Raw genomic sequence first — 14016 nt, forward strand, 5'->3', positions numbered from 1 at the left:
GTCTTTTGTTTCTCCCGGCTATGGAGTGAAACAGCTTTTCTTCTAACTCCAATCTTTTTTCTAACTTTCGTCTACCAAAGTGTGAGTACAAATGTAGCAAGGCTATAGGCTGTTATATGCTTTGTTTTGTATTTACATGTGTGTTGTTGCTGGACTGGTTTAAATTGGCTCTCTTTTAAATCAGACTGTTTATTCCTATTTTCTTATAAGCCATATCCCTGTATTGATCTCTTAATGCAGTGTTTAGTTTATATGTATGTTCTCTCTTTTTATATAAAGTTTTCTTTTTAACACTTGCTTGAGGTCTTTTCTCTAGTTACAGCTATGGGAAGAAGGGAGGGGGGAATCTCTGTGTTAGCTGACTAGGTTTGAATGCACAGCCCAGGGGGAGGTAAATTATCCTCGCTGGTTTGTATTCAAGGAGCATAATACGGCATCACTCCGGCTAACGCAGGGAAAGGGAGGGAAGCTGGGGGATGAGATAGGGAGACCCAGGGGCTCTGGGTCTTGGGGGGGTCTCTCCAGGGAAAGTCTGGGGGAACCAGAGCGAGGCAGGCGCTGTATTCCTGTCTGGTGGCAGCGAGATAAGATCCAAGCTGGTAGAAAGCTTGGGGGAGTCCATAGTAAGCACCCAGATTTTGGACGCTAAGGTCCAGATTTGGGACAGATGTTTACCACAAGAGGGGACAGGCTGCCTGGGGAGGCACAGCTTTCCCTACCCGGCCCTCCATACAGATTTGCATCCCAACATGGCCCTCAGGCCAAAAAGTTTGCCAACCCTTGTGCTACAGTGTGCAATATGATAGCATCTATGGTGATTACTTACAGACCTCAAATAAGTATATGCCCTGAAGCACAAAGATGGATAGCACTTGTAATTTTATCCTAATTAGTGCAGCTGCCGATGCCACTTATCCATAGAAGCTACTAATCCTAGAGTTTTAGTAATCAGCTTTTCACTCTGGCATCATGTAGCAGCAAGTGCCACATGTTAATTACATGGTGTTCCAAATGGTTGTTTGAAAACCAGAGGAAAATGGAAGAGGTTGCTCATGCTCCCAATGCATACTGAATGACATGATGTGTGCAAAAGCATTATATAGCCGTTAAGGAAGAAGATGCTGTTTCCAATGCAGATCAGGGTCTGAGAACCAGAAGGGACACAAGGGTTTAAAAAAAACAAAACAACCCACAGCTTTGTAAGGGCTGTAATTTCAGAGATGCCATTTTACCTCTTTGGCAGCATTATCCCTGGCAGCGTTGGAATCTCTTATTCCAGGCAAATCCACCAGAACTGCCCCAGTCTTCAAGACATCAGCACCAGGAACACGGATTTTGACACATTTAACAATGGGCCAAAATTCTCCACCTTTCATGTCGCGTAAGTTATCAGTCCGAGAATCAATGAATTTCTCTATTTTTGTGCGAAAATCTGCTGCCTAAGCAACGGAGAGAAAACAAGAGTAAGGTTCACTACAGGCAACAGGCCGAGCTACTCCATTTATCACCTACATCAGTGTGGAATAGCCTGACTGGGTGAAGATGTAGGAAGGTTACACGTCAAATCATGCTGTGTTTACCTTCTCTGCAGAGATGTGCTTTATGGTCCCAAGATGCTGAGTCACCTCCTTCATCTCTATCAGCTTTGGAAGTTCTGCTATTGTCCCATATACAGCTTTCACACGACTATAGGCAGCGCCAGCTTCAGTCTTGCGATCTGGGCATCGTTTCTTTAAGTTACCTGATTTGTCTTTCATATCTTCCAGGAGAGCTTTCAGCTCATTATCCCACTCCTGAAGTGGGAAATACAGAAACAATTGAGACAATATTCCAAAAGAGTAAGTTTGTAATTTGTTATATGTAGAATAACTATTAAAATTAAAATGAATCAAAACTAGATGCTCTGTTTTCCCTAAGGTATGTTTACCACATACAGAGGAGTGAGTTCTATTACTGTTGCTCCGCTGAGACCAAGAAACATTTTTTTAACTGATTACACCAGCTAGCCAGTAAAACAGGAAATATTTTCAAACATTTTAAAAAGCTTTTTTTGTTTTTTCCTCTTGAAGATTGAAAAGTTTTCCACTCAGCTCTGATTCTCTCCCCCGCTGATATTTCTACAGCTTCCTTTCACCATAGTACCTAAGCACTAAAATTAAACATACAATATGAACAGCACTGCCAACAACTGGTACAAAGAATGGCTACTGAAAAGATCCAAGATAGTTCCAACGTATAGCATGACCAACATTCTTATTTTTAAACTACAGGGTGACGGGGGATCGATTTAAATCGCCAAGTAGAAATCCTCCATTTAAATCATTGATTTTAATCTACTTTTCCACTTGTACTTCAATTATTTTCTGAAGAAAGGTGCATTCTCACTGGTCGATATAATCATGAGGAAGATGTAGTAGGAAGAGAGCCTGAGATATAAGCCCTTGTATCAGAGGCCTGGTATGAGGCCTGAGCTAAAGTACTGGGCAAGCTTTGCTGATATAAAGCAAAGTTAGCAAACATCAGGCTCTGCCTCCCTGCGAGTTCACAGACTCTGGCAAGAACAGGGCTGATATTGCAAAAACACACGTTCCTAAGAAGTGCTAGGCACAGAGCGCTCACGCAAACACATCCCAATATCCAGTGGTACCAGAACATCTTCGATATCAAGGATGGTACAAAAAAACATTCTCCAAGGATAACAGGAGCACACTGACCCCTCCTCAAAGATAAGGTCAGGATGACAGTGTGATGAATAGAGATGTTTTAATCGAACCAACATGTACAAGGAGATGGGTGATAACTAGCCACGTCAGGGAGCAGTAACTATGTCAGGGGAACAGCACGCAACTTGTTTGTATCAGGGTCTAAAGAGGTATCTCTCAGAGAGTGTGTCTTGGTCCAACTGAGGGGCGAATGGAAAGTCCCGCCGTCCACTGAGCTGCGTCCATTGTCACTGGCATACATGTTTTAGTATCCTCGTAGAGTCTACCAGGTGCTATTACTGTGCTTTGTTGACAATAATCCTGATTGGTGCCTTCAGACCTTAACAGATCTTGTGGTCATTGAGTAGTTCGCTCGAGGTCTGCTATGCCAGCTATCTTCACAGAGCTGGGGCAGCACACAGGGAGAACACAAGCACGCAGCCAAACATCTAACCACAGAAGATATCCTTGTCAGTACCAGCAGAACCATACTCTTCCTACTCTGCAGGCTCAGAAAGAAGCTCTGATTGTTCTTTTGGAGGAAACGGATGATCTAACTCCTCATTAGAATACACAGACCTTGGATGTTGCGTGTATGGGGCCCATGGACCCAACAGGGCCAGACAAAAGGGTTGAAGGTGGGATGCAGAGGTCCCCAAGACACATGGGGTACCACCCGTCCTGAGGGGTGGGGGGATGTCCTGGTTTGAACTGGAAGGGTTGGTTCCAGGAAGCTCTTGATCTCCTGTTTGGACTGTTCTCCATCAATGAGGCAATGACAGTTCCTCCAGTAGATTTGACTCCCCCCATAACAAGGTCAGGTCTGACAATCAATGGTGCAGTTGATCTTATTGAAGGAAAGCTGTACCTGGTAGACCAAATTTGGGGAGGGGGAGAGGGCAGGGGGGAGAGACATGGACGGACAGACTTCTCTTTCCATAGCCCATGTCTCTGGGTGAGATCAAGAGCTCTCTGGTAATGGCTGCTCCTGGCAACAGAAGAGATTGCAGATCCAGGAAAACAAAGACATTCCCTGGATTGGAGTCATTCTGTTCTACCTGCGGTGTGTGTGGTTCTATCTACCCACACCAAGGGAGCTGACATAGGAAGACTCCGAGTTGGTGGATCCATATGGGGCTGGAGCATTACTGCCGGTGACTGACGTTCCCGATGGGTGCTCTTTGTTGTTACTGGTGGTTCTCCGACTTTCGACCTCAATGGTGGTGTTAATGCTGCTGTGTGTCTGTGTTGCTCCTATGCTGTTTGTGCAGTGAAAAGAGTCTGACTTATTGGGAGTGGTGTGCACTGTACGTTTAGCATTTGTATTCTGTTGTGGTAACTGTTAATAAATAGAGGTTAAGGATATTACTGTGTAAGGCTCTTTCACTAGTAAAAAGCCCCACAAAACCCACAGAAGATTACACCTTGAACCCTAGGAACTGAGTATGGGTGGCCTTGAGCCTTAGGAACTGGATCAGGGTGGGGGTGTCTAAATTAACCCAGGAGCCCACTGAAGGGTAATGGTGGGATGCCCTTAGAGTGTGCAGGTAACACTTGTACCTCCTAGTTTGAACAAAACATCCTCATCCATTATTCTGTCATCCCATCCTTATCTTTATGAGGGGCCTGTGTGCTTCTGTACCATCCTCTCCAATCAGGAACATGTTTACCTGGTTAGCGGATACCCTGATGTTACTATTCTGACAAGGCCTACTTTGGTTCACCACCTTTGGTTCACACTGCTAGGCGTGCCTAGGGGTACAGGAAGGCCTACACATGGTACCTGCCAATGACAGCGCTGCCAGTGCAGAGTCTAGTATTGGAAGAACCTTGTTCCTATGCACTTTTATATCGTGGCCCTGGGACTCAAGACATGCTAAGTCTTTGGGACCTGGAGAAGAAGACTTGCCTGACTTGGATGGAGTTGTGGGGAGGATCGTCCTCTTCAGAGTGGTCTGCTTTTGTGCTTATGAGAGTGTCCCCTGCTCTCCTGTGCAAACCCTAACGGAGGGTCCATAGGTGTGATCTTCCTCACACTTGCACCAGGCCTCATGCTAGGAGGCACGCTACTTGATGACTCTGGCCAATGTGCAGGGAGGTTCTCCCAGCCTGGGTCTGACTGGGGCTTTATAGCCTTCCCCATGAAGTCAGAATTCCCACACCTAACAGGTCTGGCTGGGGCAGAAACAACAGATACTGCACTTGGCGAAGAGATGAACCTCCCTAAGGCAGTGCAGGCAGTGCTGATGGTCATCACTGACAAGAAAAGAGCCGGGACAGGAGACACAGCTCTTAAAGCCCAATATTCTGGATATAATCTAATTTCCATACTAGGAAGCTGGGAAGGTTCCCCATGGAGGGGATGCTATCTAACCACTAGCTAGTATTAACTACACTGAAGATAAAACTGATGAAGCAACTGGAGAGGCAATTGGTCCACCCCATCACTTATGATCTTGGTGCAGAGCATGAGGACAGCAGGAGCACAGATGCAGACCAATGGATATGACTTGCAAGAATCCTCCTGTCTCAGGCACATGGAGCACACGTGTACCCATGGTGGAATACACATAAGGACCAGCACTTGAAGAAATGAAGTTCTTCTAAATGGGCTTTGCACAGTCACACTCATGGGATGCACCTTTTGGATGTGCTCAGACAGTGGAATTTTTACTATCTGTGCCTCCTGGAGTGCTCAAAAGCTCCCCCTAGTCTCTCCCCTCCCCTTTCAAACATTCTAAGGGTGAGGCCACTCAAAGAAGAAACTTAGGCCATGATTGTGTGAGCAAAACTGGAGACATTTTTCAAAGGGCCTGATTTTCACAGGGGAGCAATTTCTGAAGATCAGACTCTTTCAAATGGGCACCCAACACCATTTTTTAAATTAAATTGCAAGTCTAAGCTTAAATTAGGAAGAGGCTAATGGCACTTGCTTTGGAAAAACTTCCTGTTCACCAAGGACAAGTGCAATTTTCAACCCTGGCACAGTAAACTGTAGAAGTACTATCCAGCTAAAAGGTCAAATTACCATCATCACAGACCCCACAAGCCTTAACATCTCTTTGGAACAAGGCCAGAGATATTTTTTCTCTCATTATATTTAGTTATGTTACTTCTCTCTGGATTTAGAAACCTATTAACTTCTAACCAGAAATAAGACATAAATTTATAACAGTGAGAATAACCACTGGAACAAATTTACCCAGGGTCGTGGTGAATTTTCTATCACTGACAATTTTTAAGTCAAGGCTGGATGTTTTTCTTAAATATATGCTCTAGGAATTTTTGTGGAAGTTTTATGGCCTGTGTCATACGGGAGGTCAGACTAGATGATTATAGTCATCCCTTCTGGCTTTGGAATCTATGAAACCTCTACAAATTATAATACAATCCCAAAGATCTAGAGGGGTACCCAATATTTTCAGATGAATAGCATTCAGACGATAGTAAAACTGTTCACATGGCATTGAAAAGATTATGGGTCAAGTGGCTAACCCTCACGTGCAATGAAGAATATGCCCATTAGTTTTGAAGATTGGTTTTACAGGGTCTGTGCTAATTGGAATATTCACTCAGTGTAGTGAAACCCATAAACGATGGAGACTGGGAGCAAGACAATCCAACTTAGGTTAACGGGTTTCAGGATTCAAAGTCAGAGGACACATCCATGAGGAGACACGGAGTGAGGGAAACAGACAGACACATCACAGATTTCAGATTTCGCCCATAAAATGTTGTGTGCCAAAATCTGTAGTCCACAGGAATGAAATTACTTTTCTTTAACCCCTTTACCCTAACACCATAGGCTCCCAGTGTTGTCATACAACTATTCTGCTGGCAGCATTTAGCCATTTTAGGGATCTTTAGATTTATCTTTGCTACCTACTTCTTTAGAAAGAAACTCCACATCTGCTTCATATAGACTCTTCCCACCAGTCTTGGAGATCTCCACCACCACAGCAGTGCAGGCTCTCATGGCAGATGTAGGCAGCACCGCTTCCTCATCCAGCAAGGCATTTAACAAGCTGCTTTTCCCTGCCCCGGTGTTCCCCACCACTGCAATGTAGGTCTTTGGCATTTTTGTATCTTTCTGCAACTTTTCAATCTGCTCTCTATTTTTAAAATAAAAAAAAAAAAGGCAGAATTATGAAGCAGTCACCTGGCAATATTTAACTTACTAAGCTTTCAATTTGCATGAGTAGCTATTCTGACTGATGCAAGTTTTGAACCCATAAATTACGTACAAGATGAACTCTACAGCTGTGTATAAGATGAACTACCTACCACGCTCTCAAAATTACTCCACCAGAGATCACATCAGAACCAGAGGGTCATATCCTACTACTTGTATTTTTGAACTCACCCTCAAACATTTCACTTACAATGTACAGCAATACAACCATCTACTTTAATCATGAGGGTAACTAACTACTGGAACAATTTAGCCGGCTCATGGTGGATTCTCCATCACTGTAAATCAAGCCTGGATGCTTTCCTAAGAGGTCTGCTCTAGGAATTATTTTGGGGTAGTTTATGGCCTGTGTTATACAGCAGGTCAGCTTAGGTGCTCACCATTGTCCCTTCTGGTCTTGAAACCTAGGTATCATCTGTTCTTACCCTGATAGGATCGCTGCACCTTCTAATACTATTATTTACTTGCTGTAATGTTTGACAAATCCACATGACTTCCAGGCTTGGTCACTGCTTAACAAACTAGACACATGAGCAAATCTGATCTCTCTCAAAGTGTGTTTTTTTTTTCCCCACCTGTAAGCCTCTCTTCAGGAAAATCAACAAGATTTAAGGTTATTCTACAGAATAACTGTTTACCTCCAAGATTTACACCTATGTAAATAACAGCCAGGATGGTGGAACAAGCCAGGACATCCAGAACAAAATCAAAGCCAGGAACACCTTCAGGAGCTTAAATACAGTCTGGAAATCATCCAAACACAACACCAAAGCCAAATTCAAGATTTATCAGAGCTGCGTACTTTCAACACTATTTTATAGTGCAGAATGCTGGGAAATGAGAAAGTATGACAAGTCCAAACTGTCTTCATTCCATACAACCTGCCTCAGAAAAATCCTCCATATCTTTTGGCCTAGAAAAGTCTCAAACCAAGATCTTCTGACACAGTGCAGCCAAGAGGATGTGAGCACCATCATTGCCAGGAGGCACTGGAGATAGATTGGCCATGTGCTTCGGATGGAAACCGATTCCATCACCAGAGTAGCAATAAGATGGACACCTGAAGGCACGCGAAAACGAGGCCACCCAAAAACAACACGGCAAAGAGCTGTAGAAGCGAAGCTGAAAAACCTGGGGCACAGCTGGGGAACCATGGAAAGACTCATCAGAAACAGACAGGAACGGAGGAGCTTCATCACTGCTCTAAACACCAGAGGCATAATAGGAACATTGATGATGGAGGATGAGGATGAAACAAGCAATTAATAAATATCAGAAAAGTGACTCAGAATCTTCCAAAAAGGATTCAACATCCGTTTTCTTTAAGAATTGAAGACCTCTGTTAAAACTGTATCATGAATTGTTATATAAACCAAGAAAGTAATATATCTTAGCAACGGATAAGCACAGAGGTCCCTCAACATGACAGCACATAAATACTAGAAATAAGTTCCATTGGGGTGCTCTATTCAAATGCAGTAAAATAATTCTTCTCTATATTGTATATAACTGCAACATATATATATGTTTTGTGTTTTCAGTGGTGCAATGATGTGCCAGTATTTTAGCGCTCCAGAGACCACAGGAATACTGAAAATTGCAACCATCTAAAGCGTGCTTATGTCTGCTCCAGACTAACAGAAAAGTATCACAGTTGTGCATCTAATACATTTCAAATCACAGAACTATGCTTACTTAGGAAGTATGATGGGATGTACTAGCTCTTTGCAGTTCAGCAAAGAATCTTCTGTGACAACAGCATCCTAATCCAGATGAGCCTTTGGAAAGAAAACCCATTATCCCTGCATCTATTGCAGGGATTTATCCAGGACTAGCACGAGTTCACAAAGTGGGTTTGCTTTAGCAAGTGACTTTTGCCACCCTGTCAATTAACCCAACAGGAACCAAAACACCTGCTGCTAGCCTTCCTTAGGAGCTCAATGAGACAAGACAGTGAACTTGTCAGAACATTAGCCTACAGAGTTAGGAGGAGCGATTTTTCTACAGTGTTGACTGTTCATTAGCAGTATTTATCCTGCATTAGCTTCCAAAGGCCCTGATCAGGATAAGTGTTCCATTCTGCTACAGACTGCACACATTCATGACATGGTTCTTGTCCCAAAGATCTTGCAATTTAAGTTTCAATTAAAAAAAAAACAAACAAAAAAACCCAGATGCTGTTGGTCTAGGATTGTAATTAAAGAGACTGCCCTAGAAGTGTAGGTAGGAGAAATCTTGCCCTTAGGCCCTTCACAGAACAAGAATGCCAAATAAAGCACCCCAGAAAATTGGAAAGGCTTTGCTAGCCAGTGTGTGGCGTGTCTTAGTGTATGAGGGAGCGGAAGCAGCAGAAGTATTACAGGAAGGAAAAGAGGGACACAATATTGTACTACTATATTCCAGCCATACTCGTTATGCACACTGACTAGAAGTTTCCAGTGATCTAAAGCTTCTGTTTCTAATTTTTAGATATCACAAGATAAACAGACCTTAAACCTGTCTGTGGTGCAGGACTGAATTACCAGTCTTGGGTTTCAAGAGGGTGGGTATTTTTTTGTTTAAATTTTTAGGGGAGCTGTATGTGAAACACACATACACCTCTATGGCAGGCTGAGGATTTTATTTTGTTTTGAATGGACAAGTGCTTGAAGCTGCTTGAATGCTGCACAGTTCTGTGAAGCTGGATTAATTGGTAAGAGTGCATAAAAGGCAAAAGGTATATTAACTTAAAACATGGATATCAACACGTGGAGCATGCACAGACTTGTACTTCTTAACAAAACACATTCAGGTAATCAGTGTTTCCTATCAATTTAATTTTCTTTCTGTGTGGGTGTCCCTGGGTAGTCTGCCTCTTAAATGCAGTAGCACCTAGAGGTCAGTCCACCCCACCACACAGGATGGCTCTTTAAGGGGCCAATAGATTATTATACCTGAGACCTACGGGGGAAGAACAAGAGGGCATGCGCAGCAAGTTATATACCCATATGGGGCCCGGGCACCAGCAATATTCAGATCCCAGGGACACAGCTCTACCAATGTTTGGGGCCAGGTCTCCCCCCCGGCTCCACCTGCCACCCCCCCCACACCTCCTCTGAGTGTCCCCCAGCTCCCCCTTGCTGGCCCTGTGCAAGCTCGGAGGGAGCAAAGCATCCCTGCCTCTTCCATGCAGCTCCATGCTGCCTCTCTGCAGCAACTGCTGCCGCAGGGTCCTAGTGCCCCCCACATAGACTGCTAGGGCAGACTGACTCTGAGCCTGCCCTTCCACCTCGGACCCTTCCCTTTTCTGGCGGGACCCTCCACCAGCACAGCCCTCCCCCCCCCGGCCCAGTCACTGCTCCTGCCCCATGCTGGGCAAGGAGGCAGCCCCATCCCTCACCCCCAGTGGGGCTACAGTCAGGGGCAACTGCAGGGGAGGAGGCGCAGCCAGCACCCTCTGGCACCCACCACGAGGTAGGTGAGGGAGATTTGTGGACCTGAGAGGAGCCCTAGGAGCACATGCAGTGACAGTGGTGGGGATGAATGCGCTGCTGGGGGGGGCAGGAAAGGGGGGCTCCTCCCCCAGAGCTCGCTGCTGCTGACAGGGAAAGGGCTGGGGGGAGTCCTCTCTGGCCCCTGTCCCGGAGCAGCCTGCCTGCACCCCAAACTCATCCCCAGCCCTGCCCCACCCCAGAGCCCATACCCCCAGTCAGACCTTTCACCCCACCCTCAATCCTCTACCCTAGCACTGAGCCCCTCCCACCACCCCAAACACCTTATCCCCAGTCCCAGCCAGAGCCCTCATCCCCCTGCACTCCAACCGTCTGCCTTAGCCCTGAGAACCTCCAGCACCACAAACTCCTCATCTCCAGCCCCAGGAAGAGCCCGCATTCCACCGCACCCCAACCATCTGCCCCAGCCTTGAGCCCCTCCCACACCCCAAACCCCTCATCCTCAGCCAGAGCCCTCACCCCCAGACTCCTACTCTTGCCCTGAGCCCCTCCCACACCCCAAACCCCTCATCCTCAGCCCTAGCCAGAGCCCTCATCCCCCTGCACCCTAATCCTCTGCCCCAGACCTTAGCCCCCTCCTGCATCATGAACCCCTCAGCCCCAGCCCCACCCCACAGCTCTCACCCCACATCCCAACCCTCTGCCATAGCCCTGAGCCCCGTCCCACATCCCAAACCTCTCATCTCCAGTCCCACCACTGCACCCTCTCCCTCCCCCAAACTCCCTCCCAGAGCCTGTACCCCCTCCCTCCACAACCCCTCCCATCCCCAAACTCCCTCCCAGTGCATGCACCCCTCCTGCACCAGAGACCTCCTCCCCTACCCAAACTCCCTCCCAGAACCTTGGGCAGGTGGGGGGCGGAGTTTTGGGGGGGCCAAGTTGGGACGGGGTTCTGGGCACTGCCAAAATTTCTACAAACCTGCCGCCCATGCAAGAGGGAAAGTGGCCATGGGAATGGAGAAGGAATCTTGTCACTGTTCCTATAAGGGCCCAGGAGCCTTGCAGAGAGGGTGAGGCAAGTCTCCCTTCTCACCCAACCAATAAAGAATGAGCTGGGAGAAGTGCCTGTATAAACACTGCCTCCTCCCTCAGACACTGCAGACACCACAGGGAGTAAAGAGGCTCCTGCACAGCCCTGAGTTAGCAGAGGAAGGTTGCCTGGTGAACCCTCCCAGACTAAGCAGAGAAAGACTGAGTGGGGAAAAGCTGCCTGAGACTCTACAGTAGGCCTAAAGTCTAATTCCAGCTCCAAGGAGAGCGAGAAGGCTCCTGTATTAAGAAAAAGAGACATGGGTGATTGTCTGAAGTGGAACCAAGGTCTGGGAAAAGGGCTGGGGCCTTCTGAACAGTGGAGGAAACTGACCAGGACTTCTACATGGATCCAGGGAGGGCATGAACTGGAGAGACTAAACAGGTGAGTTACTGCTGTAGAACAAGTTAATAAACCCAACCCGGTAAAGGGGAATATGCTGCAACTGTGAATAAAGTAGACCACGCAAAGAAGGGTTGAATTAACCTGGTCTGGGTAATTGTTTTTGAATTGTAATTTAAAAAAGACTCAAGGGCACTAAATGTAATACACCCACAGGGCCACAAGAGGGCACACTGGAGAGGCATGACAACAGTTCCTGGATATTTGAGTAGTTTCCGGTTCTGACCCTATTAATTCATGTTTTCATACTGACAACCCATACTGGTTGGATACCATTTCCTCACCAGCTCCTTAAGAAATTCACCACGGGGCTGACACCAAACATGAAGAGATTCTACCCAAAAGAAATTTTTCTTACAACATTTATGATCATCTGAGAGCAGGAAATAAAAAATGAGGACTGTTCAGCAAATTTGCCACGTATAGTAGCCTAAAACATTCCTGTGAAGTGGCTACAGAGGTTAAAGGAACATGCCTAAAGTCACGTAGAGAGTCAGGAATCCTGCCTATCAGTATGCTTTGACCACCACAACACGGCCTCTACCCAACGGTCTCATTAGTTTGATAGCTATGGACTCAAAAATAAAGCTTTACCTCCATTCCTCCATGTGCACTTCATCAATGCCCTCCACAGCACACAGAGTCTGGGAAATTTCATCAAGCACAGTTTGACATTGACTCAACTGGAACTCAATATCCCCCTCTGATAAAGCCCAGGCTTTCTGATGTTCACTCTCCATTATGTTTGCATTACTGGAACTTGCTTTGGGAGCAGAATTTTCAGCATCAGAGAGATTGCCTAGATTTTTGGTTTCAGACAAGAGGCCAATAGCACTTGAACTCTCTGTAGACATGGATGGGAATTCTTCCATATCTTCACCTAAATCCTCAGAATGACAGGAAGCTTCATCTGAAGAGCAAACACATTTCAAAGCTTGCTGGCTAAACTTACATGGAGAGAGGACCATGTCTCGAATCTGAAGATTTGCTACAGACACTGGTTGAAACGAATGGTCGGGCAGAGAGCTTACTGAAGTCTCTGAGGCACCACATTTGTGCACAGTTGAGATTACTGGAACGAGAGTTGTAGGATACTCCCTGAAGTCCAGGCTGCAATGATCAGAAGTGTCAGAAAGTGTTTGTACTTGCAGAGAACACTGCAGATTTTCTTCTTTGAAAGCAGGAAAGAGAGTAGGTTCACATGCTGAATTGTTCAATGCTGACCTAGACAAATCCATAACCTCTAGTTTTGGCACACTGCTCATACAGACTACTAATGATTTTAGTAGTAAGTCACTAGGGTCTTTTGATCCCACTGCAATACAAGGCTCTGAAGCAATTCTTCCATCCATGTAATCATATAGGTTAGTTTGTCCTTTCTGGTTTTGCTGGTCATCTTCAGCAAAGTCCTCCTCTTTGTCAGTTCTCTCATGGCGGCTATTAATCACCTCAGCAGAATCACTTGCCTCAGGAGGAGGAAGCTTAAAGGAAGAGAGCTCCAACTGACTGTTTAAATAAGAGCTCTGAAGACATCTCCTTACATTACTATCTATAGCCTTCTGAGAAGCACTGCCCACTTTGACTGCAGGAGGAGGGATGGATGCATATGAACTTTTCAGCTTCTGCAGTGATAAAGAGTGCTTGGCTTCAGACTTGGATGGCGTTTGGGTAACATGTTCAGTAAGGCTTGTCTGAGAAGTGCTGCATGATCCTAAAGCATCAGGAGTGCCAATTTCCTTTTGATTTGGTACTGGTTCCTCATCGGCAGACTCTGAAGAAATTGCAATGACAGGGTGACACATTTTGGATAGAGGGGAAATGCTGCTTGTGTTACCAGTGTCGTCATGCTCCTCATGAGAAAGCTTTCTTTTCAACTGCATCTGGGAATTAACGCCTAGTCTTACATGGGATGTAATTTGTTCTTGTATAGGTGAGTTAATGTTCCAATCCACTGTGGCTGCAGGTGTTAAATCTGGGGGTGAAGAGAAAACCCCCCCACCAAACAAACATTTAACTTGGTATTCACAGAAATCTAGACTTTTCCAATCCCCACTTTAGGTCCTTATATTCCTATCAAATTCAAGCTTCTGCTACTTGCTTCTCAGTTACAATCTTGTCTCCTTTAGCTTTCCCTCATGTTCCCTGAATTCCACCAATTATGCCAGCTTAGATACCCCCTTCATCTCACTCAAACCCTGC

At 45.7% G+C, this 14016-nt stretch overlaps 1 protein-coding gene across 2 annotated transcripts in view; it reads right to left on the reverse strand.

Annotated features, from left to right (window-relative positions):
- LOC116838398 (uncharacterized) overlaps positions 1-14016 on the reverse strand; it is a 63388-nt gene that overhangs the window by 26572 nt on the left and 22800 nt on the right. The window contains exons 7-10 of one of the 2 annotated variants that reach the window (XM_032803539.2): positions 12412-13789; positions 6589-6814; positions 1581-1793; positions 1233-1439 (exon numbers count right to left, since the gene is read on the reverse strand). In XM_032803539.2, the coding sequence (XP_032659430.1) occupies positions 1233-1439; positions 1581-1793; positions 6589-6814; positions 12412-13789 (2024 nt within the window). The remainder of the gene's footprint in view (positions 1-1232; positions 1440-1580; positions 1794-6588; positions 6815-12411; positions 13790-14016) is intronic. The other variant, XM_032803542.2, reaches the window with a different exon arrangement.

This window comes from Chelonoidis abingdonii, chromosome 2 (genome assembly GCF_003597395.2).
Source record: "Chelonoidis abingdonii isolate Lonesome George chromosome 2, CheloAbing_2.0, whole genome shotgun sequence".
NCBI classification, from domain to species: domain Eukaryota; kingdom Metazoa; phylum Chordata; order Testudines; family Testudinidae; genus Chelonoidis; species Chelonoidis abingdonii.